This window comes from Convolutriloba macropyga, chromosome 2, assembly GCF_964194025.1.
Source record: "Convolutriloba macropyga chromosome 2, txConMacr16.3, whole genome shotgun sequence".
Taxonomy (NCBI): domain Eukaryota; kingdom Metazoa; phylum Xenacoelomorpha; order Acoela; family Convolutidae; genus Convolutriloba; species Convolutriloba macropyga.
Window position 1 is genome coordinate 22,851,932 of NC_134469.1, and position 27,609 is coordinate 22,879,540.

At 34.8% G+C, this 27,609-nt stretch overlaps 1 protein-coding gene across 1 annotated transcript; it reads right to left on the minus strand.

The window, feature by feature from the left end:
- Nucleotides 1-4,585: 4,585 nt before the first annotated feature.
- LOC142335196 (beta-taxilin-like) lies at nt 4,586-27,406 on the minus strand. The gene is made up of 4 exons (XM_075383581.1): nt 27,193-27,406; nt 25,018-25,305; nt 7,763-7,994; nt 4,586-5,040 (listed from the first exon to the last, which is right to left on the minus strand). The coding sequence occupies exons 1-4, from the start codon at nt 27,364-27,366 to the stop codon at nt 4,829-4,831; spliced, it is 906 nt and encodes a 301-aa protein (XP_075239696.1). The 5' UTR covers nt 27,367-27,406; the 3' UTR covers nt 4,586-4,828.
- Between the last annotated feature and the right edge of the window lie 203 nt (nt 27,407-27,609).

A 27,609-nucleotide genomic window follows, 5' to 3' on the forward strand; every position in this document is an offset into this window, starting at 1 on the left:
AACAGATTCAAATTTTGCATGCATGCTTGCAATGCGGGAAGTATCAATGGAGTTGCTTAATTTTGAATGTGTGCGTTTTCCACGACTGATTTGCAATGCGGGTACCTCTTCTAAATAGAAAGGGTGCAAACAAGATGCACATCTTTCGGAGTTTAATTCAAATGGAATTTTCGAAAGTTATTCTGGAGTCCATCCTGACATATCAAGATTGGAAATCAGGAGATGTAGTGATATAGAAGTGCAGAAGGGAATCCTGAAGGCATCACGTGAGGCGATTAACAGAACTCTAGACGAGAGGCCGACCTCAATGAAAATGTGTATCGATAGACGCTGGCCCAGTTCTGATGAAAAAACGGCCGAAATGATCGCTCTACAAATTAAGGAATTGTTTACGCGTAAGCAGAAAGGAGATAAACCCGTTAAGCACACAAGATCCTCCAAGCGGAGTATCGTCCAACAATTCGAATGTACAAAAATTGACAAAATATAGATGCCAAATAAAAAAACATTAAAACCGTTAAAATATTCAAAACATTATTTATCACTAGCTATTCATAACTTAAGTAGATGTTGATAATTAACCGGGGAATAAGTATTCATAACCGTAAAAATAACCGTTGGTAACTGTAAAATACCATTAAAATTTCATTTCTGTACAATTGTTTTTTTAAATGTACAATTTTCTTGGACTTAATTCATGCGCAACTTGATTATTTCAATTTGTTTATTTCTCGTGTAGCTGATATGTTGTCTGTCCATAATTTGTTCACTAGATTATTAGATCAAGTAGTCATTTTCTTTCGTCATTTTCTCACGTAAAGTTGCCCAATTTGACCTCTTAATTCTGTTCTGCGTTTTCACTCAAGTAAATAAAATGAAACCGATTTAGCTCCACAAACATTGATCGAAAAACATTTCTCCAATACAGGTGACGGTATATTTGGCGAAAATTCTATTCGGCAAAGGAAGTTTTATGGCCATCAGAAAAATTTCTGGCTGAGCTGATGCTTTGTGGAAATCACGCGAATACCAATTAAACCACTTTAAAGCTGTCTTTCAAAATCCCCTTGATGCCATATTGTTTTCAAGGGTCATGAAGAGGCGTTTTTACATGCAAAACAATTGGAAAGTACATGCAAATTGTGTCATTTTTTCAATGTTCTGCATTTCTTTTGCTCTGCTTGTGGTTATCACGGCCAATGTTATTAATTAATAAAAACCAACACTGAAAGAAAAGTTAATGTTTGGAACTGCTAATCAAAAGAATTAATATATAAATTAGAAACAAATTAGAACTACGGCCTCACAACACACATTGCAAATTGGGGCAACTGGAGTCCAATAGCAAAAACGCTCAAAATTTCAAAATTCTGGTCAATATGTGATCTTGTAAATTATTTTTCTATAAAGTCAATTGTTCATATTAGCTGAACTAGATTATATTATCAAGCTGACATTGAACTAACTTTAAGTGTTTTAATTGGTATGGTCTATTTTCCACGAAACTTAGTTGAGAATATTCAACTGCGAACTTTTAAAGTGAGAATTTTCTTATTGGATTTCGTAGTAATGCATACACCTGCTTCTTAATGACAGGATGCAGGGGATAGTATCAATACCAATAAGACTTATAAATGTTAACTAAGACTTATAAGAACAAAGTTCAATTAGCGGACATCTAAAATTGGGCTTTATCCCGTTTCTACTTACCTTCGATTTGAACAACTGATTCTGATATTTTAGCTTGCTTTGCTGAGCAATTGTTGTTCAACAGCACTTTAGGTAGAATGAGCGAAGAATGAAACTAGCCTAGAGAAGTCAAAAAGTTTTCATGTAAAATACTGAACAGGCTGTGAACTAGGCTGAAACGAAACAAAATTTTGCTCGACGAAGTAAAAAACATAGCAGGACAAGTCCTGACACAACTCAAAGAACTCTTATTGACTAAACAAAAAACTAGGACTAGAATAGTTTATGAATGGATTATGAACCCCATAGAGAAAAAGTCAAATCCAGAAAACGTGAGAAAACTCAACATAGCTGGCAGATTGCCAGAAAATAGCCGCAATAGATTCGTAGATCGGCAGCCTAAAAAAACAGTAAAAAAGACAGACCAAAAAAATTCGTCTTTTCATTGAAGGCTGATCTGTTCTATTTTGATTAAAAATCTGTATAAGTTTTGGCTGCCTCTAATAGCTGCTCTCAAATAACCTTCATTTAGAGTGACACACACCCATTTGACATTATCTCTTTGAATTAAAGTAAAAAAAGTCAATTTCAAAGTGAGGAAGTCATTTTTGAGAGTGAGGTAAGTCAAGTGTGACCAAAAACTTAATCACGCGCATGAACAAAAAAACTCGCTCCACTAAGAGCGAAAAATGACGTCACACATGCAATTCAGTTGAAATTGCATGGACGAATGAACAAAAAGTGGCTGTGACGTCATATGGTCGTAACAAAAATCATGACGACGAAATAAAAACATAGCCGGAAGAATTCCGGAAGCGACTCGAAGCGTCAGAACTTCACTAACAAAACCGAAATTGCAACAGAAGCCACTACCTTTTGTATTAAACCATTAACTCACTACCTCCCCAGGCCTGCTCTAAAAATTGGTGAAACTTAAACCACTGTCAACAAGAGAAACAAAATGCAGCAAAATTTTATATCATTGAAAACGTTTGGTATGGTGGTTAAAAACCTGATAGTCTGAAAAAGCTGACAAGGTTATCAATAGCCCTCTAATAATTCATGATTCTAATCTGAAAAAGATCGCGAAAGCAAACGGCAGATAATAATCTTAAAAACTAAGTTAAATAAATCTTTTCAAGAAAGAAAGCTCAAATTTAAGAATAAGAAAACACCTAAAATTTTACTTCTCATCACTGCGATTAACACAAAAAACAACACACACCTGTTCCTTCTTGTACACAAGCTAAACCACATGATTTCACACTAAATCAAAAATAAAATTGATCATAGAAAAGACATAAGCAGCAGAATAATCAAAGACAAAAAATCGTTTTAATTAATACCAAGGCCAAAAGAAAGCTGTAGTATTTAGTCATAAGTGGAATTTTGGAAAAAGCTTGCTATCAAGCTCTCAGTACTGCCTTATGTTGAATGAAATCAATTGCAAACCAAAGAAATGACGAAAATCTAAGAAAAAGCTGAAATCATTCATTTTTTACAACTAAAAAAAAATCAATATACCGAAAATAAATGTAGGTGCCAGGACAAAGCTAGAATGATACTAACTAGAATATAAATATGGGCACAATGTAAGGAACACCGTTACAAAAAGACATTCTTGATTTTTGAAATTTGAAAATCAATTTAAAAAACTCAAGAAAAACGATACATTTCATTGTTCAGCATTCAAGACATAGAAAAGATAACTAGTCAACCGATACAAAGATCTATCCTCCTGAAGAGAACAAAAAATGGGAAAAAGCAGTATTCATAAATACGAAACATTGTAACATTTTGCAAAAATAATGGTCAAAGAACTTTTTTGTCCAAAGAAAGTTAAGACTGCATCTATGAAAAAGTTTTAACTGTTTTTTCAAAACTTAACGCCAAAAAATTAATGAATTTTTACTGAAACGAAATTAAAGTCCCTCATGTTGCACAAAAAAACTTTGTAGCAATTACAACCAAAAGACAAACGAAAAACTGACGAAAATCGGAAAAAAACTACCAAAATCGGATTAGCATATGTACAATTTTATGAAACAAAATTACATCGAGATAGAAAGAGGCGTTGAGTATAAGAAATATCAAAGAGAAGTTGCCATATTAACTGATTTTTGACAAAAAGACGAATAATAGATCCAAAAATGAAGAAATTAATATTAAAAAAGCCAAAAATTAGTCAAAAAAATCAAGAATTATGTGCCAATTTTCAACTTGAAACGCATTTTCAAACACTGTGGTATCAATTTCCGAAGTTGACATTTCAATATAGTATCGAATAGAATTTATTTCTACAAGAAACCAAATAAAAAGCAAAAAAATTGGGCCACTCAGACGAAAAAACGGCTAAAAACGGTCATCTATATGTGCAATTCAGTCAACTACTTTTCAAAGTCAAAAAGTCATTCACTAAACGCAGCGCATGATCCAAAAACTTCTCTCGCTTAGCGAAAATCTGTTCACCAAGACAGCTTTTCTCACTTTTGCTTTTAGGTCAAAACGCCGCGTGAACAAATCTACTTCCTGTAAAAAAAAACCGAGAGAAAACCAATACTCCTCTTCGAGTCGTAAAAAAAACCAAGAGAAGGCCAATAATAGCCCCAGCTATCGCTGTGCGGCTATTAAAAATCAATGACGAAATTCGGCATGTGAACATAAAAACAAGCGAAAAAGCAAATTCTGACTCTACTTTGAAATTGAAGCGAAAAAATTTCACGCCGCAAAACCACTTGCTTTTTCGCTCCACTTCCTGTTTCGGCGTGACCAAAATCACTACTCCAATTTGGCTTCAAAAATCATGAAAATATGGAAAAAGACAGCGCTCCAATAATTCAAATTCTTTGAATCGTAAAAAAAGAGAGCGCCTAATCTGCCGGGCTTTGAAAAAACCTTTTGTATCTAAAGGATCAATTAAGTAATACAACATAAAAACAAAGCATTTAGTTCCGTACAAAAATCTACATCAGTTCTACACCCGCAAACAAAAATTTTCCATTGGATTAATTTGAATAATGGATGAAACTTTTCACGACAAGGTGCTGTACAGACATGTGGGCTTGAAGGCGCTATGGGCAAATATTCCAACAGGTGGCAATAGCATAGAGAGTGGGGGTGTTTCTCATTCAATATTTATTCAACTGCCACCGGCTGCCACGGGTTCCGATGTCTCTTCGAGAACGCCCGGAACGTCCGCTGACTCCGGTCTGGTCTCAGAAGTCTCAGAGGGTGCAGTTGCCTGTTCCTGCTGTTGTTGCTTGTTTTCTGGCTTGACATTGTTTATTGCATCTGTGTTGCTAGCATTCTGGGTCGTTTCTACCTCATCCAATTCCCCACACTTGATTTTCACTAAAATAAACAATCTTTGTTAATCTCAATAATCACTGATTAGTATACGAGTTAAGTTATTTTCTAGCTTATCTCTCGTCAGAGAAACGAAAATATGATAGCACACAAATTTTTTTTTGGTCTATGATAGCACACAATCTTTAAGTTCATCCAATTTGCAAGACATACGTTCAGACCGAATAATTTTTAGTCCAAATAATCAAGCTCTTTTAAGAAACTTGGTTAATAAATCGATAAGTCAACAAGGAGGCTCGGTAATGTGCGTTCGCACATATAGTTCCGAAACCCGCTCACCACAATTTTGGCATAATTGCCTATCAAATGAGGAACAGATAAAACAACCCAAAAACTAAAGGATTTTTCAAAAAAATTGGTGTATGGACAAGAAGATTGCTTCCAACGCAAATAATCCACTGGAATAAAAAATGCCGCATTAGATTGATGCGTTCTGCCATTATTAAGAAAGCGAGGTTAGACGAAAAACAGCAACAAACATTAATGACATCCAAAACTTTATGTCCATTTAAAAAAAACTTAATAACAAAGTCAAGATAGCGTCAGATAAAACTGAGACTAAAGCAAATAACTTGTATTTATTTGAAAAGATATGGCACCAGTCCATAATCAGGCTTGGTAACAATTAGACCAAAGAACAAAATCAGCAAAGTTAAAAAAAATTCACTTTTATTTTTAAAAACAATTTCAAAAGTAATGAAATGAAAACCATTAGATATCAACTAAAAATATCTAAATGTGTTTTAAAAACCTATGCCTCTAATGCTTCTATAGAACGGCAGTACGACCTGTCAATATTCCATTTTTTATGCTGTTACAAAAAGAACAAATGAAGACAAACAAAAATTCAATTAAAACTTGGGAGAAAACGCTGTCGAAGCCGTAAAGCCAGAATTTGCCCCACAAAATGTATTCAATTGAGCCTTCCTCGAAAACCAACATTAAGGCATGCGACCTCTAAATAATGGGAATGGGAAACAAGTAGTGAAAAAAAAGAATAGCAAAATTAAATAATTGTTTTGTATTTTTGATAATAATTATTTTCAAAGTCATGAAAGCCGTTAGCTAAAAAAATGAAACAAATAGGTACGTTCACTAGTACAAAGGAAGAGCTTGAGAACTTAAATTTTCAGAATATGTCTTATGTCAACAAAAAGAGCGTTAAAATAGACAAATAAAAAAATTAGTTTACTTTTTTTTGCGAAAAACATGTGTCGAACCCAGTAAATTCATAACGAATTCTTTACAAAGAGTAGATTCTGTACACGTACACTTTCATTTATCAACAATCTTGTCTTATATGACCTGTAATTAACGAGACTAGGTAAATAGACAAAAAAGTACAAAAATGCGAAGTTGAAGTGATTTTTTTAATTTTTGAAAACAATTGTTTTCAAAGTCATGAAAGCCATCAGCTATCATTTCAAATCAGACGATACAATCATTTATTCTTCCATAAAAACCAATGATACCAGTCATTATCCAGGAAACTTCATGCGATTAAAAAGACAAAATGAAAACGATAGTTGAAGACAAACGAAAAAAAAAACTTCGATAAAGGGGTGTTGAAGCCGTTAAAACGTTAATCTATGCCTCTAAAGACTTTTATATGTTCTATTGTCCCTTATTGTGAACGTCAACATTGTAGTATGTGAACTGTCATCAATAAGATTTGGGATAGAACGGGGAAAAAACGTGAAAAATGGGCCAACGCCTTAAAAAAAAATTGTGAAATCTAGTAGTATCAAAGCCAGAAAACCATAACTTAACATGTAAAATGGCAAAAAATAAATTTTAATTCAGTAGAAGGATGAGAACGAAGAACTTTTCTTTCTTTGCTGACACTAAGCTACAAGTTGACCAAATAAAGAAAAAATAGTGGCAAAATTCAATAAGCCATTGTTTATTTGAAAATCAAAAATTTTTAAAAGTCAAATCGACCATAAATGTTCGGGTGAAGAAACTAGATACCTTAATTCTTAATTTGGAACTGCTTAGGAAGCCACTTGGACCTATCAATAGTGAGCTTTGATTTGAATTGTTCAGTTCTTTAATTAACAAAGAAAAGACCGAATTTTTTCTTTAAATTAAAAAGACCGACTACAATCCGAATTATTTTTGGATTCTAACAGTGCAAGGTTGTACCAAAACCAGCCTTTCTGTTGCTGTTCGTCCATTAAGAACACTCAATTGTTTCGAATGTTATAGATCTAGATAACTTGTTAGTTAAAAGATCAAAAATAAATGCTGCGTTTTCTATAATCAAAGAGTAAAGTTAGCAAAAAACGGCAAAAATTTAATTCCAGACAATTCTCAACGGATGTGGAAGTAACCCTCGCTCCCATTTTAGTCTAAAAAGATTGTTAGTTGTTTTTGGGTGTGTACTTCCAATAAATTTAATCAAAGTGGACTAAAGTAGCTTATTTTGGACAATTTTTGATGAAATAGGCTGAATTTTGAAATATTTAGCCAAAATTTTGGCCAAAAAATTCAATCCAAAAAATGAACAGTACTTTTTATCTTTAAAAATAAAATCAATAGTACTGTTGTTAACAATTTTTGCAAATTTTAGCAAAATTGACGAAAATTTAGGAGAAAATTCCGGAAAATGCGAATAAAAATAAGGCAAATTCGTTTTCAATTCTATCAACCTGATATTCATTTTTAAATTATTAGCCATTCCACAGAAGCTTATGACTCTGCTTACGGTGTTTGTTCTGTCTCTCAATCTTCCGGTTCTTCTCGTTCAGACTATTTCTCTCCTCTTGTAGAGCTCTGCACAACTTTTCCAACTTCTGAGTCTTGTTCACACTGACTGCCAGCTCTCTCTCCTTGGCTATCCTCTCCTCCATTATCGTCACTAGCGACTGGTTAGCCCCGTCGAATTTCGCCTTCCACATTTGGGTCTCTTTCTCCAGGGACTTGATACGTTTCGAGGTCTATACACAAACATTTAAATAATAAATTTTATCGCCGAAGATAACAAAGCCCTCGATTACCAGCAAGCCGCCGTTAACGCACATCCAGATTGAAACAGAAGAAAAAAAGAAGAGAAATTGACAGAAGTTTATCCCAACTTACAAAAACTCATATGAAAATTTGTTCTAATTCGGTGTGCAGTTTCAGTTAGATTCAAAAACTATACTTAATTCAGCTTCTAAACTGAAATCTATTAAACCTAAGACTAATACCAGCTAGCAACCGCTCTAATGAACGTCGATAACCTTATGTACTATAACTTAAGGACCGTGCTTCAGCGGTTTATCCTGTTTCTTTTGAATATTTAATTATCCTCTTTTTTGGTCAAACGTGAAAGTGATTTATGTAAAACAAAAAACGTGATCAAACGGTAGAGCGAATTAACATAAACAGCAGAGCAAGTCCAGACCTACAATTTTTATTGACGAAACAAAAAACTAGACATAATGGACTATGAACGGATTCGAAAAATATACCGGCAGATACTCGAGGAGCTCAGGGAGGCTACCCTCAACGCATGCAAGGGTGGGCAAGAAATATGGACCGTTGAAACATCCCAACGTTGCTTCACACCCTACGAAATGCCTCCACAGCAGTTTCGGTGAACCATATATTTGGAGCATACAAAAAAGCTCTTGCATACAAAAATGAAGATGGCCCAAACAACTGTTAAACTTCGTTTGAAAACAGAAAACAAAAACAAAGCGGGCAGATTGCCGGAATAGCTGCGAAAGAATAGACATGCGTGTCGTATAATAGAGATAGAAACAGACAGACCTAAATTGAAAAAATCGCCTCCGCTAAAAAAGCTAGGTAAAAATTATTCAGCGATAAATTAATAAAGTTTGTTGAAATTCATCCCACAGAAGCCTCTTATTAGGGAACTTTACTGCACATATGAGTTCCTTTGACCTTAAACAAATTCAAAATAAACTTAAGTTTTAAAGTGCAAAAGTCATTTTATTGAGTGAGGTAAGTCACTTGTGATCAAAATCTAATCACGCAAAAAACTTTTTGCATAAGAGAGTGAGAAATGACGTCACGCACGCAAACGCCGTTAGTGAGAGGAAGAAGTCATTCAGAAAATTTGACCTTTTCAGCTTTGCTGTGTGAACAAATGTAAAACGAAAAAGAGCGTCAGACGACGAAACAAAAAAACATAGCAGGACAAGTCCTGACGTACAATTCAAAGAATTTTCATTGACTTAACATAAAACTAGACCAAGAGCGGAATATGAATGGATTGGTAAAACCATTCAGAAAAAAATCCGATCCAAAAAATTAAAAAAAAACAAAATCAAAGTGAAATTGCCGCATGTGAACAAAAAACCACTACCGATAAAGCGAATTTTTGTTCAAACACCGTATTCTCACTCTACTTTAAAATTAGAGCGAAAAAATTTCACGCCGCAAAACCACTCGCTTTTTCGCTCCATTTCCTGTTTCGGCGTGACCAAAATCATTACTCCAATTTGACTTCATAAATTATGAAAATGTGTGAACAGATCTTAAAAAAAAGATAGCGCCCCAATAGAATTGTAAAAACCAAGAGCACCGCAATATAGCTCCGCTCAGCTTACAGCTTTGCAGCTATAAAAAACAGCAATTTAACGCTCCCGGGCTGGACCAGCGATACTTCACGAAGAACACACCGGCAGATTGCCGGAAAACGGCCGCCACTGATTCCCATACCCTTAAGTGGGATTGAAAGAACAAACCCAATAAAAAGTCACAAAAGAAGCTCAACAAATTTTCGCATAGCGAAGTGAAGAAAATCAGAAGCGCTATAATCGACTGCTGAGAAAATAGCCGCGATAGACGCTTGTCGCCTTCCATGAATTGAAATAACTAAAGAAAACATAACCGACTACACGTCGGAAGAATTGCTCTCGAACAACTAGTGGGAGCTCTAATCAATTGACCCTGCTTCAGTCGGGGGGAGGAGGGGAAGCCGAAATGGGACAAAGAAGTTCAATAGTGGGCTTCAAATAACCACTTTAGAGGTCAACATATACCACAATTAAAATTAAAAAATGACAAGTAAAAAATGACAACCGTTTCGGCGCACTTTTATCTGACTTTTAGTATTAAATTTTGGCCAATTGAGTTGAGCTGCTCGAAATTGTGATTGAGAGAGAATTTTAGATCACACGAAACGCAAAAATTTAAGGGCGTAAAAGTCACACGAAAGTCAAAATTCTCAAGCGAAAATTTTGCATAAAAAAGACAAACGTTTACAAAAATTGCTATGAACTTCGTTCAAGAGCAATTGATCAGAGAGACAGATCAACCAACAGTGCCTTAATAGACCACTAGACTTTTTGGGTTAGATTTGGACTGTTAATTGTGGACACATACGCTCTATAGGGAAAAAGAGCTTTTTCAAAATTGCTTTTCGAAATCAAAAACTCTAGATTAATACTCAAGAGTTAGGGCATATAAGCACTTCATAAAACTTAAAGTTCCATAGGTGAGTCCACAGGTCAATTTTTTCAGTGAAGTAAGTCACGCAATTGACCTAAAAGCAGAAATGACGTCACGCACACAAATTTTAAATGCAAAGCAGTAGAAGTCGCTAAAGCCATTGAAAAAGTCAACTCCAAGAAGTCAGGTCGTAAGAATCATCGATGGAGACGAATTATTAAAAAAAAACATAGCAGGACAAGTCCTGACGTACAAATCGAAGAATTTTCATTGACTAAGCAAAAAAGCAGACCTAGAACGGACTATGAGTGAATTGAAAAAAACCATTTCTAAAAATCAGATAAAAAACCAAAAAAACCAGAAAACCAATGTAAAAATTCCGCTAGGGAGAACAAGAAAAACACCACTGACAAGAAATGTAAATTTGATTCCAACAAAAAAAATTAGGCATAGAATGAACTATGAATGGATTGAGAAAAGCATTTAGAAAATCTGATCCAAAAAAAACTGAAAAATTAGTAAAAAACCAATAAGAAATTGCCGCATGTGAAGAAAAAACCACTAGCGAAAAAGCGAATTTTGGTTCAAACACCGTTTTTTAACTCTACTTTAAAACAACTGCGAAAAAATTTCACGCCGCTTTTTCGCTCCATTCGCTTTTTGGCTTCAAAAATCATGAAAATGTGTGAACAAATGCGCTCAAATGCCATTCAAACTCTTCGCGGCTATTAAAAACATACCCGGCAAATTGCCTGAAAATAGACGCCGTTGACCCGCTTGACGCATATTGGGATTGAAACAGAAAATGAAATCAAAATTAAAAAAATTTTCTATATGTCAGAATTTTTTTATTTGGTGTGCAAATTTTGCATCTTCGGTTAGATTCAAAAACTATACTTAATTCAGCTTCTAATCTAAACGCTATAAAGTATAATAAACATACCCGGCAGATTGCCGATAAATAGCCGCCGTTGATTCCAATAAGGATGATTTGGATTGAACGAATAGAACATATTTAAAAAAAAAAGATTTTTGTACAGAAATATTTCTTAAGTCCGATTTATTTTGATGGCATTTCGTAGTTGAACATACTTCTGTTTCTTAGAGAGAGGCTACAGGGGCTACTATCAACACCAATAAGCATTAGAGGTGGTAACTAAGACTTATAGGAACGACGTTCAAATAGCAGGCATCTAAAATTGGGCTTTATGGGTTTTTATCCCGTTTTTATTTCTGACCTCAATTTTTTATACCGACTCTGTTCATTTTGAATTGCTTTGCTTAGCAACTGATGTTCAAATTCACTTTTAGCAGAATGAGAGAAGAGAGAAACTAGCCTAGAGAAGTCAAAAAGATTTCACGGAAAATATCGAAAAAGCGGCAAAATGGTAAAGCGAAAAAAAGTTTGACGAAGTAAAACAAAAAATACGAGCGCAATAATAGCCGGCTGAGGAGATGAGGGAGGCTATTAAAAATGCAAGCTAGCAATCGCTGAGAGGAACTTTGATAACCTAATGCACTATGACTTAATGACCGGGCTTAATCCCGTTTCTTTTGATTTGCTCTTTTGACTTTGACCGTATTCACTACATCGCGCAATTCAATCCATGAAAGAATTTAAAATCCAGTCAGTTGAAAGAAACAGTTAATGAAGTAAATCAATACTCAAGCGTGAAAATCGTATCTTGAGTAAAACGAAAAACGTGATCAAAAAAGGAGAGCGCCAAAATAATAGCCGTTGAGACGCTGACGGCGGCTATTAATCACGTACTTCATAAAAACAGATATTGTCAAAATCTTTAAAATATTTAGTTACGATTTTTGAAGCGAATAAACAACTGCAACTATGCATTATTAGAACAGACTGGCAACACCTCTTATAAGCATTCGCGCAGAAATTCGAGTCAAATTGACTCCCATGAAAGAATTTATCTCAAAAACGGAATTCTTAAAACATCTTTTTTTACTACACTTCAAAAGCAGTTATCAAACTTTTCACCTAAAACTACTCGCTTATCGCTCCTTTTACTAATACAGCATAACTTGGTTGACTTAAAATTCACTTCAAGTAGTCTACATTCCAAAATCTTTACCAAAAAGTTGTTGTCTGTTGATTTCTCACTATATCAAATGGTTGATAGGCATCAATTTGATTAGATTCTAAAACTATACTTAATTCAGTTACAAAACTGAAAGCTGTTAAGCTTAACACAATGCCAGCTAACAATCGCTCCAATGAACTTTGACAACCTTATTCACTATGACTTTATGACCGGACTTTATCATTTTATCCCGTTTCTTTTGATTTCCCCTTTAGAGATTCATCGCCTTGCGTATTTCAATGCGTGACAGAATATAAAATCCATTCAGTTGAAACAGTGAATAAAGAAAGTCAAACGTGAAAATAGTCATTTATGTAAAACGAAAAACGTGTTCAAAATGTAAAGCAAACTAAAAACATTGCCAGCAGATTGCCGGAAAATAGCCACAATAGACACTTGTGGCCTTCCATGAATCGAAACGACTAAAGAAACAAGATAGACAGCTCGACCAGCAGTCCTTCAACAGACCACTAGACTTTTTGGGTTAGATTCGGACTGTCAATTTTATGACACATACGTTCGATAGAGAAAAAGCCCTTAAGGAGCTTTTTCAAAATTGATATTCGAAATCAAAAACTCAAGACTAATACTCAAGAATTAGGCCATATAAGTTTGGTACTACTTAGATGCACACTATCGAACTTTAGCTAGTAAATGTTCAAAAAATTTAATGTTCCATAAGTGACTTCAAAAGTCATTATTTTGAGTGAGATAAGTCACGCAATTGACCTAAAAGCAGAAATGACGTCATGCACACAAACTTCAAATGCAAAGCAGTAGAAGTCGCTGAAGTCATTGAAAAAGTCAATTCCAAGAAGTCAGGTCGTAAAAATCATCGATGGAGACGACGAATTAAAAAACCTACGATGTGCCCAATAATAGCCGTTATCGCTTCGCGGTTATCAAAAAAAACTTTGAACTGTAAAAAAACGTAAGAGAAGTCCTGAAATGCAATCAAAAGAAATGATTGAAGAGCTAAAAAAAATACTGTACCTTACCAGCCCACCAACTGAACTATGCCGAAAAACAGCACGCAGAATTCCGAAAAACACCCCCCCCCCCCGTTGACCGACCAGCACAACCCGACGCTGAGACTGACGCAATTAAAACAAGACAGTGTCAAAAAGTTTTAATGTGGTCTGCAGTTTCATTAGATTCCATAAAAATAGTGAACTTAGCCTCTAAAAAGGAGCACAATAAGCTTAATAGCAATACCAGTTAGGAATATACTCCAAAGAACTTTGATAACTTAAAACATTAAGTCTTTAAACATTAAATGTCAGTGTCCGGGCTTCACTGGTTCATCTAGTTGCTTTTGATTTAGCTTTTTGATCTTGAAGGTATTCGAGTAAATCTGCTTCATGAATTTTAAATTTTATTCATTTGAAACAGTAGGTGGAGTGAGTCAGAAATCAAACATGAAAGTCGTGACAACAGAAAACGTGATCGAAATGTAAAAAGAAATACAAAACATTCAAAGAAAGTGATCGGAGGGTAAAAAGAAATACAAAACAATCGAAGAATTTAACAAAGAAACTGAAAAACTGACTCTCAATGTCTATAAAATACTAACTGTTAATAGTTAATATATCATATACCAATACGAACACGAAATTAAACCCAAAAAATTAAGAATTCACATATTTTTCAAAGTTTTTTTAACCTTGAATAAGCCACTTAAACCATTGTCAAGATATTAGGTTAAAATTTAACATCAAGTATTTAGAAGACAAAAAGCATTCTTGTAGGAAAAAAATCAGACAAATGCCAACAAATTCTGAGAATCTAAAATAGCGCGAAACGCTAAAAAATCTCGAGTAGCACAGAATTAATCGAAATACGTATCTAAAGCTCTTAATATTTTATACATAAAACAACTGCTAATAAAAATTACATTGAAAATTTTAGAGCTAAACTTGGGATAATAAAGCATAGCTAACAAGACAAATACCGTTAAAAGACGGGAACCAGTCAGTTAAAGAATGGAAACCTTAGATTTAATCTAGCCTCTTGTAGGAGAAACAATGAGATCCGGTCGACAGTGAGACAAAGATACTAAAAACCAATTAGACTAAAACCCACTGTAAAATCTCAAAAATTCTGCCACTTTTTAAAACACTTGGTCGCAAGGAAAGTAAGTAAAAGGACAACAAAAGAACTACAGAACTGAGTCAAATTGAAAAAATCATTGATATTTTCTGAAATTAGGTTGGGACAATGCTTTAAAACCCTTGGATATCAAATGAAATTCTTAAAATAATTTACTACTCCTCATTAAGGAGCCATTCCAATCAGAATAACATAGCCGGCCAATTGCCGGAAAATAGCCGCCCTTGACCCGCTTGACGCACATTGGTATAGAAACAAAAAATGAAAGAAACTATAAGAGATAGAAATTGACAGAATTTTTCCAAGTGTCCAAGTGATCTTATTTGGTGTGTAAATTCTTCATTCGGTTAAATTCTAAAATTACACCTAATTCAGCTTCTAAACTGAGGGCTATTAAGCATTATACAAACACACGTTTACAATAATTGCTATGAGTTCGTTCAAGAGCAATTAAATATTCACACAAAAAAGACACCAAGAAAAATGAGAAATTTGTTCGAAAATGTAAATTTATAATTCTAAATAGTGACCCCAAAATGATTCAAAACATTCAAATACTGAAGTCCTAACAACATCATAAAATTCAACATTGAGAAATCACAACTTCAAAGTATGTCGGACGAACTGCTCTCGAACGACAGGTGGCAGCTCAATATATTACAGCCTGACTCAGAGGCTATTGTATACCCCCTATAATCACTCATAAAATTCAAAGTAAAAACATAGCCGGCAGATTGCCAAAAAATAGCCGCGATAAACGCTTGTGGCCTACCATGAATTGAAACAACTGAAGAAATAAGATTGACAGATCCACTACCAGCTTTTTAATAGACCGCTAGACTTTTTGGGCCAGATTCGGACTGTCATTTTTATGAGACACATTTGCTCTACAAAGAAAAAGGCCCTAATGGAGATTTTTCAAAATTATTATTCGATATTAAAACTCAAGACGATTACTCAGGAATTAGGGCATGTAAGTTTGGCGCTACTTAGATGCACACTATTCACATTTAATTAGTAAATGTTCATAAAAATTAAAGTTCCATAAGTGAGTTCAGAAGTCATTTTTTGAGTGAGGTAAGTCACGTAATTGACCTAATAGGAGAATAAATGACGTCAAGCACAGAAATTTTTAACTGCAAAGCACTAAAATTACTGAAATTGATAAAGTCAATTTCAGGAAATCAGGTCGCAAGAATCATCGATGGAGACGACTGTTGAGAACCAATGATTCTTGAGAAACGATGGAACCGACTGTTGAGAAACGATGGAAACGACGTGATCAAACAAATTCGTTCCTAGCGATTTTTTTTCACAACCTTTCTCGACTTTAATATATACAATTGTTTTCAACGATACGATCAGAAAATCACTCTCTCTTCTCTGCTTTGCGATTAGCTCAACCATTTGACCTAAACACAGTCTTCACATGCGGCATTGACTTTTACATTCTGATTTAAAAACACTCCAAAAAATTATTGATTTAAGTACAAATAATTATTTAGCAATCATGGCTCAAAAACATTACACACCCATGATTCTATTGAAACAAAAATTTGAGAAAAGGTTACTTAGCAAAAAAATTGTCTAAGTATTCATATTATACATATATTAAAATTGTAATTAGGAAACAAATTTCCCTTGAATTTCGAATATTAGACGTCAAAAAACAATTCTGTTATTAATCACACGAAATTAAACCACTGGCTGTGCACCGAAAAACTTTTCTAAGTAGAACAAACAAATTTAAAAATGGACAAAAATTGCAAAAAACTGATTAGTATGTGTACAATTTGATAAAAACAAGAAAAAATTCACGTTCAAAAGTTGTTCAAAGCACGAAATGCCAATCGAACGCTGCCATATACATTGATTTTTCAGAAAAAAGCCCACTGGAAGATCCAAAAAGGAAGAAATTAATGACAAATCCAAAAATTAACATTAAAATTGAGAAATATGAGCCCATTTTACGCTTGTGAAAAATATTATTAGGCTCTGGAAAAATTTAGTGGTATCAATTTCATAAAGTAATATATAAATGCAGCATCGACCATAAATAATTTCTACAAAAAACCAAATTACAAGTAAACAAAAAATTGAGCCAATTCGACGAAAAACTGGCTAAATCGGTTATCTATATGCGCCGTTCTCTCAATTTCTCTCGCTTAGCGAAAATCTGTTCACCATGACAGCTTTTCTCACTTTCGCTTCTAGGTCAGAATGCCGCGTGAACAAAACAATTTCCAGTGAAAAAAGACCGAGAGAAACCAATACTCCTCTTCGAGTCGTAAACAAAACCACCATGTCCCCGGTAATAGCCGCTATCGCTTCGCGGCTAATAATAACATAACCGACTAACGTCGGGCAAACTGCTCTCAAACGACCGACGAGCAGCTGGCTTCGTCAACAGCTAGCCACGGTTTAGTGTACCCAGGGCGCTACCTCTTTATCCCGTTTCTGAATACGAAAGTCAAATGGGTCAGACGAAAAATTGGCCGAGCGAAAAATTGCATAAAAGACAGAATTAATATATTTGCTAAAAATTGCTTTTAAGAGCTATTAACAATAGTTTCCTAAAAAGTGCCTGTTAGATCATTTATAAAAAAACATTGAAGTGCGGAATGAACAGAGAGAGAGAGAGAGAGATAAAACGTGAACGAGAAAGAGAAGGAAAGGAACCCCAACCAAGAGAGAGAGAAGGAGACAGGATTATCTCCCATTATTGGCTTCGACACTGCAACTTCTAGTTTTCTAACCTTGTTAATAATTAAATCACGTAGAAAAAAACTGAAGAAGTCAAAATTAAAGAAAAAAAAAGTTTTGAACTCCTAAATAAAAAAAATCAAAAGCATTTTTTGTCTCAAAAGTTCTGTCAAGTAACCCATCTCCGAGACTTGAAAAGTTTCTTTGGACAGTAATGGTCGTTAAACTCAGAAAAGGACAGAAAATATTGACAAAATTTGAAAATTGCAAATTTTAACAAAATCTTGCTAAAATTCAAAACATAAAATCTTAAGAACCATTACAATGTCTCAAGAGACTATCCAGTATCCCTGTTTCAAGCCTGAAATAGTTTCACTGGCTCATAGAGATTCATACGCTTGGAACATAAAAATTTTCCGAAAATTTGAAAAGTTTGAATTTTTAAATTTTATTACTTTAAAACTAAAGTTTTAAGTTTTTAAATATTGCTAAAACTGGAGTCAAAAAAGTTGATCACAATCCCATTAACACTAGAAACTATTCAGCAGCTTATTATCACACCTTGGAGGAGGTCCCAGGGCCTCTGTTGACCGAAAAAAAATCAAAAACATGAAAAAAAGCAAATATTTTTAAAATTTGCTTAAATTCATGATATCAAAATCTTGAAGAACCTTCCATTACATCTATAAACTCTTCAGTAACATATTATAAATCCCTAGATGAATTTCCGTGGCCCTTGAGGCTAGATAAACTTAAAAAACGACAAAATTTCAAAAAATGTCAAAAAAATGTTAAAAATTGCTAAAACTTGATATTAAAAAATTGAAAATTAATCCATGACCAACAAAAATTTTCAATAACTTATTATTAAACACTAACGGAGGCTTTTTGAACCTTGAGGCTCAAAAAATCTGAATAATGGCTATAAATGTTTAAAAAAATTGGAAAAAATGGCAAAAAATATCAAAAATATGCTAAAATTCGTAATGTTTAAATATTGCAAGAGATTCCATTCATTCTAAAAATTATTCAGAAACCTATTTTCAAACCCTAAAGGAGGTTACTTGGCTCTTTAGGCTGAAGAAACTAAAAAACAAAAAGAAATCAAAAAAAGTTGAAAAAGCAAGTTTTATCAAAAATTGCTAAAATTTGTGACATTAAAAAGTTTAAAAACAATTCCGTTACCATTAAAAATTTTGTCAGTAACATATTATCAAACCACATAGGATGTTTTCTGGCCCCCGGGTCTGGAAAGACCTGAATAAGGATAAAAATGTCTAAAAATTTGAAGTTGCACATTTTGTCAAAAAAATGCTAAAATTCTTGATGGTAAAATGTTGAAACCATTACATTACCACTAGAAGCTACGCAGTAACCATTTTTTAAAAACTTAAGGAGGTTGCTTGACACCTAGTGCTGATAAAAATCCAAAAATTTTCAAAAAGCTTGAAAAAAAATTGCAAAATAGTATAAATTTGCGTTTTTAGCAAGCGGTTGTTCGTCAGTAGCTAGCCACGTGAGTGGGGGGGGGGGGGGGGGGCGTGGTTTGTGCCGGGGCTGATTGGGGGGCAACACTGAGGTGGGGGGCAACAACTCGGTGGGGGGGGGCAATAGGGGGGTCAACAGTGGGCTTGTCTTCAACCTCTAAGAACCGCCCTTCACACCATAAGTATAGTCTCCCAAACAGTTTGAGCTGAGACAGAGCTGAAAGGCTCTAAGAGCACTTAATGCCCGTTGGGCGCTACCTGTTTATCCCGTTTTGAGGACGAAAAGTCAAAAGCGTCAGACGAAAAATCGGTCAAGCGAAAAATCGCATAAAAAAAGACCGACAGGACTAATATAATTGCTACAAACTTCGTTTGAGAGCAATTAATAAGCAAAACTCAAAAAATTACGCATAAAAACTATTGGTAAAGGAACCTGCTACAGACATAGCTGGCAACAGAAAATCAAAAATATTGAAAGACAACCCAATAAAATGGGTTCATAAAAATAAACTAGAAAGGGAAAGATGACGCACAAAACCGTAAAGCAAAATTCTCTAAACTCTGCAAACGCTAAATGCAATTTCCAATCCATTAATTTGACAAAATTTTAATTACATTCTCTCCTGCATCAGTCACCCAACCAAAATTTGACTGAAAAGTAATAAACATCTGTTAAAATATATAAGCAAAAAATTACGCAAATTTTTCGAAAACAAGAGGTATTTAAGTCACAGTTATCAAAAGCTGCAAATTGCAACAACAAATTTAGATCAACTCTGACTCACACATCCACTGAAGGTTGTCAATAATTACGCTAAGTGACAAGACAACAAAAGGAACAACAAAGACGGGGAGAACAACAATTCAATATTATTATTATTATTATTTGAAAAGAAGTAATTATTAAGTCAGGAAATAAGGAAAGATATTAGCTATGAACATTTTTATCTATGAATAATTATAAAGCTTATAAAGGGTGTCATTAATGATTTTAAATGGCAGGAAAAAGCACGGGCTAAAGATGGGCGAAAGCAAAAAATCACTAAATTTTTGGAAATCAAAGTGATAAAAAATACTAGCAGCCCATTGATAGGTACACACACAACTGCATACGTACGCCATGAGACCAAACGTATAAATATTAGTAGTGTTCGTTCACAGATAACAAGAGAAACGGCCGCACGCAAAAAATCTCAAAATTTCTCCTAGCATCTGTTTGTCATTCCAATTGCTGTTTCTCATTCTCGTGCAGTTCGAAAAAAACACATCCTAAACTACTCGCTTTTAAAATAATTGCTTCATGATTCGTTCGAGAGAAGGTAAAAACGAGAACAAGTCATGAACAAAATTTGCTCTCAAAAATCGAAAGTTGGTTCAAACACCGCTTAAGGTAAGTTCAAAAATGCGTTTTAGACCTACTCACTTTTTTCTCCTTTATTACTCCAAATTGAAAGAAAACGCCACAAGCTTTTGACTTCCTATTGACATCAAAAAGTAGCAAAAGTGCGCCATGAATTACAATCCAAAGAATGAAAAACTCAAGACCTGAGTAGCAGCCTGCTACGAAAAACAGAATTGAAAAAAAAAATCAACAGAAAACTTTTTTGAGAGAACCCCGGTTCTCTAAGTTATTAAAACTAATGATCGCATATCAATTAAGCGCTTACACAATGGGTTCTTAGATGGAAAACACCTTCTATGCAGAACAGCTAAGAGAAACAGTAAAAAGGACAGAACTTGTTTTCACCAATTTGGATTTCACTTGAGGTTTAGAAGTGACATCACTGTTATTTAAACGTAACTAACACATCAAAGCACAAATTTATACCACAAATTATACCACCAGTTATTAGAATCAATATAAAAAGTTTTAAAAACAGAACAAAGGTATCGTACTGCAAAAGGAAACATGCCCGGCAGATTGCCGGAAAATAGCCGCCGTTGATTCCAATAAGCATGATTGGGACTGAACGAATAAAATATATTGAAAAAAAAAGATTTTTGTACAAAAATATTTTTAAGTCCAATTTATTTTGATGGCATTTCGTAGTTGAACATACTTGTTTCTTAGAGAGAGAGGCTACAGGGACTACTATCAACACCAATAAGCAATAGAGGTGGTAACTAAGACTTATAGGAACGACGTTCAAATAGCGGGCATCTAAAATTGGGCTTTATGGGTTTATCCCGTTTCTATTTCTGACTTCAATTTTTTATACCGACTCTGTTCATTTTGAATTGTTTTGCTTAGCAACTGATGTTCAAATTCACTTTTAGCAGAATGAGAGAAGAGAGAAACTAGCCTAGAGAAGTCAAAAAGATTTCACGCAAAATGTCGAAAAAGCGGCAAAATGGTGCGCGAAAAAAAGTTTGACGAAGTAAAAAAAATACGAGCGCAATAATAGCCGGCTGAGAAGATGAGGGCGGCTATTAAAAAGGCAGCAACAATAGAAAGTTAATTTTAAAAGTTCATAACGAATGGTCGCCAAGTTAAAAACAATTAGCTGAAGACGCCAACATTCAATAGTTTAAATTGAAAGCCAATGAGACCTATCAACACAAGCTCAAAGGCCAACAGACTGCAAGCCAAATGGATTACCAAGATCGGTATAAACAAGAAAATAGCTACTATTGAAAAAACTTCCAAACCAAAATCCTTACTACCAACTATAGAAGTTTCAATTTTGTAAAATCAGAAAGTCTGTAACATTTGTCAACCATCAGAACAGAAAACAAGACCAACAATTAAAGCAAGCAGGCAAAACTCGAAAAAGATATTTTTGATCAAATCATGTAAAAGTCGTTAAAACCATTAGGCATGAAATCAAAACTATATAAAAGATTATTCAAAACATAGAGAAAACAGAGGCCAGCCATCAACGACACTAAGTCATTTACGCACTCAGCAATTAGACAACATGAAGAACTATAAATAAAAGAACTCAGAAAATTAGTGACAATTTTTGGAAACAAGAAGTGTCAAAGTCAAAGTAGAAAGAGTCAAAAAGACCTTCGATGAATGATAAAAAATTTCTGAAAAAAAAGACTTCAAAAACGGCAATTTTTTATAAAACAACTGTCTAAATTTTTCTGCATTTAAGATAGCTTAAATTATGTCATTGAAATGCAAATGATACAGTTCTTTAAATAAACTAAGAGACTACCAAAAAGAACCGCGGACAGGTAAAAAAATAAAAAATCAATTACTCTATGAACATAATAGAGTCATAAACCGTTAGCTGTCCTTTGATGAACTCAAAAATCAAAAGAAGGCACTACTAGCACGCATTAGTCACCTTTTGAAAACATTCCTGTCAAAAAAGCAATAAGAAAACGCGCGAGAAGAAATTTATCAAGAACTGAAAATTTCTTTAAATGCTCTTTTCTCATTACAGTTTAGAAAGCGTTGACTTCTCAATGACAAATACCAAAAACTGTGAAAAGATTACCAACAAAACAGCAGGACAAATCATGAACTATTATTCAAAAGATTTCATTGACCGAACAAAACAGACCGAAATGACTTAATAGGATTAATTTAGAAATCCTATTTAAAAAAAAACCCCGAAAATACTCGAAAAAACAGTTAAAACAGAAGTCGAACAGAAGCCGAATGTGAACAACGAATCACAATCGATGTAACAAATTTTTGTTCGAACACTGTTTTCTGACACAACTTGAAAAATGATTGAAACTTCACGCCGCTCGCTGCTTCAAACCACTCGCTCCTTTTGTCCAACACTTTCTATTTCGGTGTAGCCAATATCACTTCAAAATTAAATTAAAAATAACGAAATGTGTGAACAGATTTTAAAAAACCACCAGAAGTCAAAATCAACTCGAAATAAAATCCACTTCAGCCCCGCCAAAAACACAAAGATCTAAATGATGCTAATCAATTTGAAACCACCAATCTACAGTTTTCCTCAAAGCCTACAAAACAAAAATTCTCAATAATCATGCCATGCAGTTAGCAGTCGTTCAATAAACAACTACAAAAAGGTAGATAAATCAACAAAAACCATACATATAACAAACATAAACCAACTACCGTCGGAAAAATTGCTCTCGAATGACAGGCGGCGCAATTTAATTCAGAGGCTGTAGCGTCGATGAATTTTTCTTTATGAGTGCGAAAGCATCAGCCGACGGTAGTATTCGAACCCTGCCCTCCTGAGTCCGACAATCCGTCACCCCGACGGAGGTATAAACCACTTGTATATCAGGGACTTGTCATCGAGTCAATCGGTTTTGTTTGAACAACAAACTTTATTTTAGATCGAGAGCAATTGTAATCACTCAAATATCAAGACGTGCGAGAAATAGACACTTGAAAAATCAAAAATTATTCTAGAAGAAAAGCGCAAAACGGTTAAGAAAAAAATTTGCATATTAAAGACACGCACGTTTACATTAATTGCTTCTCATTCGAGAGCAATTAAAAACAAAAGTCCAAAATGAGAAACTCAAAACTTTTTTTAAAAAAATTTCAAAATCATTCAACCGAGAACGACGTCCAGACTTCACCACAATTGTTTGCTGAAAATAACCTTCGATGAAAAGACCCATCAAACAATCGACATTCGACGGTATCAAAGACCAATCACACAACAGGTAACAAGTAAAAGGGCAGAAGCAAAAATCAGAACAAAATTACAGTAAACGTTCATTTAATTCATTAAACATAAAAAACGCCCAAGGCCGGGCGAATTGCGCTCAAACAACTGGCGAGCGGTGGGCTTCGGTAGCAGACAGCTGGGACTTAGGGATGCATCAGGTGGGTGTGAGCGCAGTGAGTGGTCAAAAGACGGGTGTAGGATTGTGGGAGAGCTGGGCGAGAGGCAGTCCAAATTGCCGGGTTGGAGGAGGGTGGACGGGAGGGTGCATGAGGGGGTGACAGAGCGGCCAACCTTTAAGACCAAGAACCGCCCTTCAAACCTTGAAAGTGTCTCCTCAAAATAGTTTCGGTGAATCGTATACTTAGAGACTAGGAAGGCGTAAGGCTCTAAGAGAGCTAATCGGCCACTTGATGCCCGCCGAGCACTACCTGTCTATCCTTTTTTTGAGGACGAAAAGTTGAAAGGGTCAGACGAAAAATCGGTCGAGAGAAAAATTGCATAAGAAAGACCACGTTACTAATATAAATGTTAAACCTTCGTTTAAAACGCTCATAGCTGATTAAGGTACACGATTGAACAATAAAAAACGCAAACACAAACTTAAAAGCACAATACAACTTTCCTTTCAATGAAAAGGTGACTAAACGTACCAGAAACCACTAACATGAAAGTCTCCGGAATATTCAAAACACTGAAACTAATAAAAAGCGCTAAATGACAACCAATAGGCGAAAATTTTCAAGTTTAATAAAATCTTACTGAAATTTGCCAGCATAGTTATTTGGTATAAAAAGAAAAATAAAAAACGCTTCAAAAATGGCAAATGTGATCAAAATAATTGCCCGCTCAGCAAATTTTTTTTCAGAGCCATCTTTCTCGCTCTGCCAAAGCATTGTAGGAACAAATTTCACTATGTACGTTTTTCTGCTTGAAGTTTTTTTCAGAAGATCAACCAAAACACGAGTTTCCACGTGCGTCAGTTGAGTTTACATACTGTGAAAAGAGAAGTCACTGATTAAAAAAACAAAGCCGGAAGAATTCCAGGAACAACTTGATTTCGTATTTGACAAAAAATATCCTTTTAGATAGCTAGTATCTACTGACGGAACGCACGAAAGACTAATGACAGAGATTTACGTCAAAGAAAAAACTGGCGAATAGAAATTAGGAAACTGCATAGAGAAAGAAATTGCATAAAGAAGACCACAGGACTAATATAATTGCTATAACCTTCCTTTGAGAGCAATTAAAAACTGAATTCAACTAACATAGTCGGCAGGCTACCGGAATATCTGCAAAACAGACTTGAGTGCCGTAAAATATAGATACAAACAGATACAGAAATGAGTTGAAAAAAAGGTTATTTCGGCCACCAAAAAAAAACTAAATCAAAACTCGTGAAAAAGTCACTTGAGAAGTCAAAGAATGTTCTAGAAAAGATCAAAAACGGTCAAGCAAAATTTGCATACAAAAGACCAACACGTTCACCATAATTGCTATGAACTTCGTTCAAGAGCAATTAAAAACTCAGTAGCATACCTTATCCATTTCGGATTTGAAGGTGTTGAACATTTCGTTGGACTTTGAGAGAGTGGTCTCAAACTCGTCAAACTTCTCCGCGTACATTTTGTCTTTGGTTTTGCTCGCTTCCAACTGTACCATCAGTGTTTCACACCTCTGTCGCATCTCCACATTGTCACTCAGCAACTTCTGCTTCTCTATCAAATTCTGTTCCCTCTCCTCTGCTAGGATCATTGTGCTCTCCTTCAACTTCGCCTCTACTAATTGTTTTTCCATTTCCTTCGTTTTTGTAAGTTTCTCTACGTACTACAGAAAGAAATCAATTAGACAATTTTTCTTCATAAACATTCATAAACATACCCGGCAGATTGCCGGAAAATAGCCGCCGTTGATTCCCATAACTCTATTGGGATTGAAAGAAAAGAAAATATCAACAAAAATTGATTTTTGTATCAAAACATTTTTAAGTGCGATTTATTTTGATATCATTTTGTAATTGAACATACTCCTGTCTCTCACTGAGAGGCTACAGGGTCTAGTATCAATACCAATAAGCATTATAGATAGTAACTAAAACTTATGATAACAAAGTTCAAGTACCGGGCATCTAAAAATGGGCTTTATGGGTTTATCCTGTTTCTATTTCTGACTTCCGATTTTTTATACTGACTCTCTTCATTTTGAATTGCTTTGCTGAGCAGCTACTGTTTAAAAGGACTTTGTGCAGAATGACAGAAGAATGAAACTAGCCTAGAGAAGTCAGAAAGATTTCACGCAAAATGTCGAAAAAGCGGCAAAATGGGTAAAGCGAAAACAAAGTTCGACGAAGTAAAAAAACATAGCAGGACAAGTCCTGACGTACAATTAAAAGAATTTTCATTGACTAAACAGAAAACTAGACCTAGAGCGGACTATGAATGGCTTGGGAAAACCATTCAGAAAAAAATCCTATCCAAAAAATTGAAAAAACAGTAAACATACCCGTCATATTGCCGGAAAATAGCCGCCGTTGATTCCCATAAATTAAAGGGGTTGAAAGAAAAAATATCAACAAAAATTGACTTTTGTATAAAAACATTTTCAAGTGCGATTTATTTTGATGTCATTTCGTAATTGAACATACTCCTGTCTCTCAGTGAGAGGCTACAGACTCTAGTATCAATACCAATAAGCATTATAGATAGCAACTAAAACTTATGAGAACAAAGTTCAAGTACCGGGCTTCTAAAAATGGGCTTTATGGGTTTATCCCGTTTCTATTTCTGACTTCCGATTTTTTATACTGACTCTCTTCATTTTGAATTGCTTTGCTGAGCAGCTACTGTTTAAAAGGACTTTGTGCAGAATGACAGAAGAATGAAACTAGCCTAGAGAAATCAAAAAGATTTCACGCAAAATGTCGAAAAAGCGGCAAAATGGGTAAAGCGAAAAAAAGTTCGACGAAGTAAAAAAAATAGGAGCGCTATAATATTCGGCTGAGAAGATGAGGGCGGCTATTAAAAATCAAAGTGAAAGTGCCGCATGTGAACAAAAGACCACTAGCGAGAAAGCGAATTTTTGTTCAAACACCGTTTTATCACTCCACTTTAATTTAGAGCAAAAAAATTTCACGCCGCAAAACCACTCGCTCCACTTCCTGTTTCGGCGTGACCAAAATCACAACTCCAATTTGACTTCAAAAATCATGAAAATGTATGAACAGATCTTAAAAAAAGACAGCGCCCCAATACGATTCAAATTCTTTGAATTGTAAAAAAAAGGAGCGCTATAATAGCCGGCTGAGAAGATGAGGGCGGCTATTAAAAACTTCGGAAATTTGTACCTAACGGTTCTCAAAATCTGTTCTATGTGCCTTAGATTAACGTCAACCAGACCAAGATCATGACGTAAACTTTTTCCAATACCTTATACGCATCAAAACAACTTGAAGCATTTTTCCATACCAATACGTAAAATACTTGCACGACACACCGACGCATGTCTTTTACTTTATGATTAAATAGATGAGTCAAATTAGGAGTTCAATCGATTACCCTTTCAATTTTTCTTATCAATTTCATATATGTTATGTATTAAAACCGTGCTGCGACCCACGCATATTGATATAGATTCTCGGCAAAGTATCTACAAGCCTGAAAATTGTTCCCTCTTTTGCAAAAAGCAAACCGATCATTTATTGATGTTTGTTCCTACCTCTTCTCTCTTTTCGTACTGCTGTATAAGTGCCTTGATCTTAGTGCACATCTGTTCGTTCTCCTCCTTCAGTTTCTCGTTCTTCTCACTATTCTCTGACATCGAGTTCTGCACTTCTGAGATGGTGGACTGAAACCTCTCACTCACCTCTCTAATCTTGCTCTGCTCCTCCATGCTACGCTTCAGACTCTCCTCCTACACAAACATTTCTCATGATTGGACGGAAATCATTTGGTGTGCAAATGATGATGTACAAATGGACGCAGAACACTTGCTAAACCGGCCCGGGATTGGTTAGTTGGTTTCCGCTCTTTTTGTTGAAAAAATGCAAGAAAAACACGAATTAAACTGCTGTTATATTATGCCCGAGCATAAATTAAATATGGATAATATATTACCAGACTGCACCAATAATAT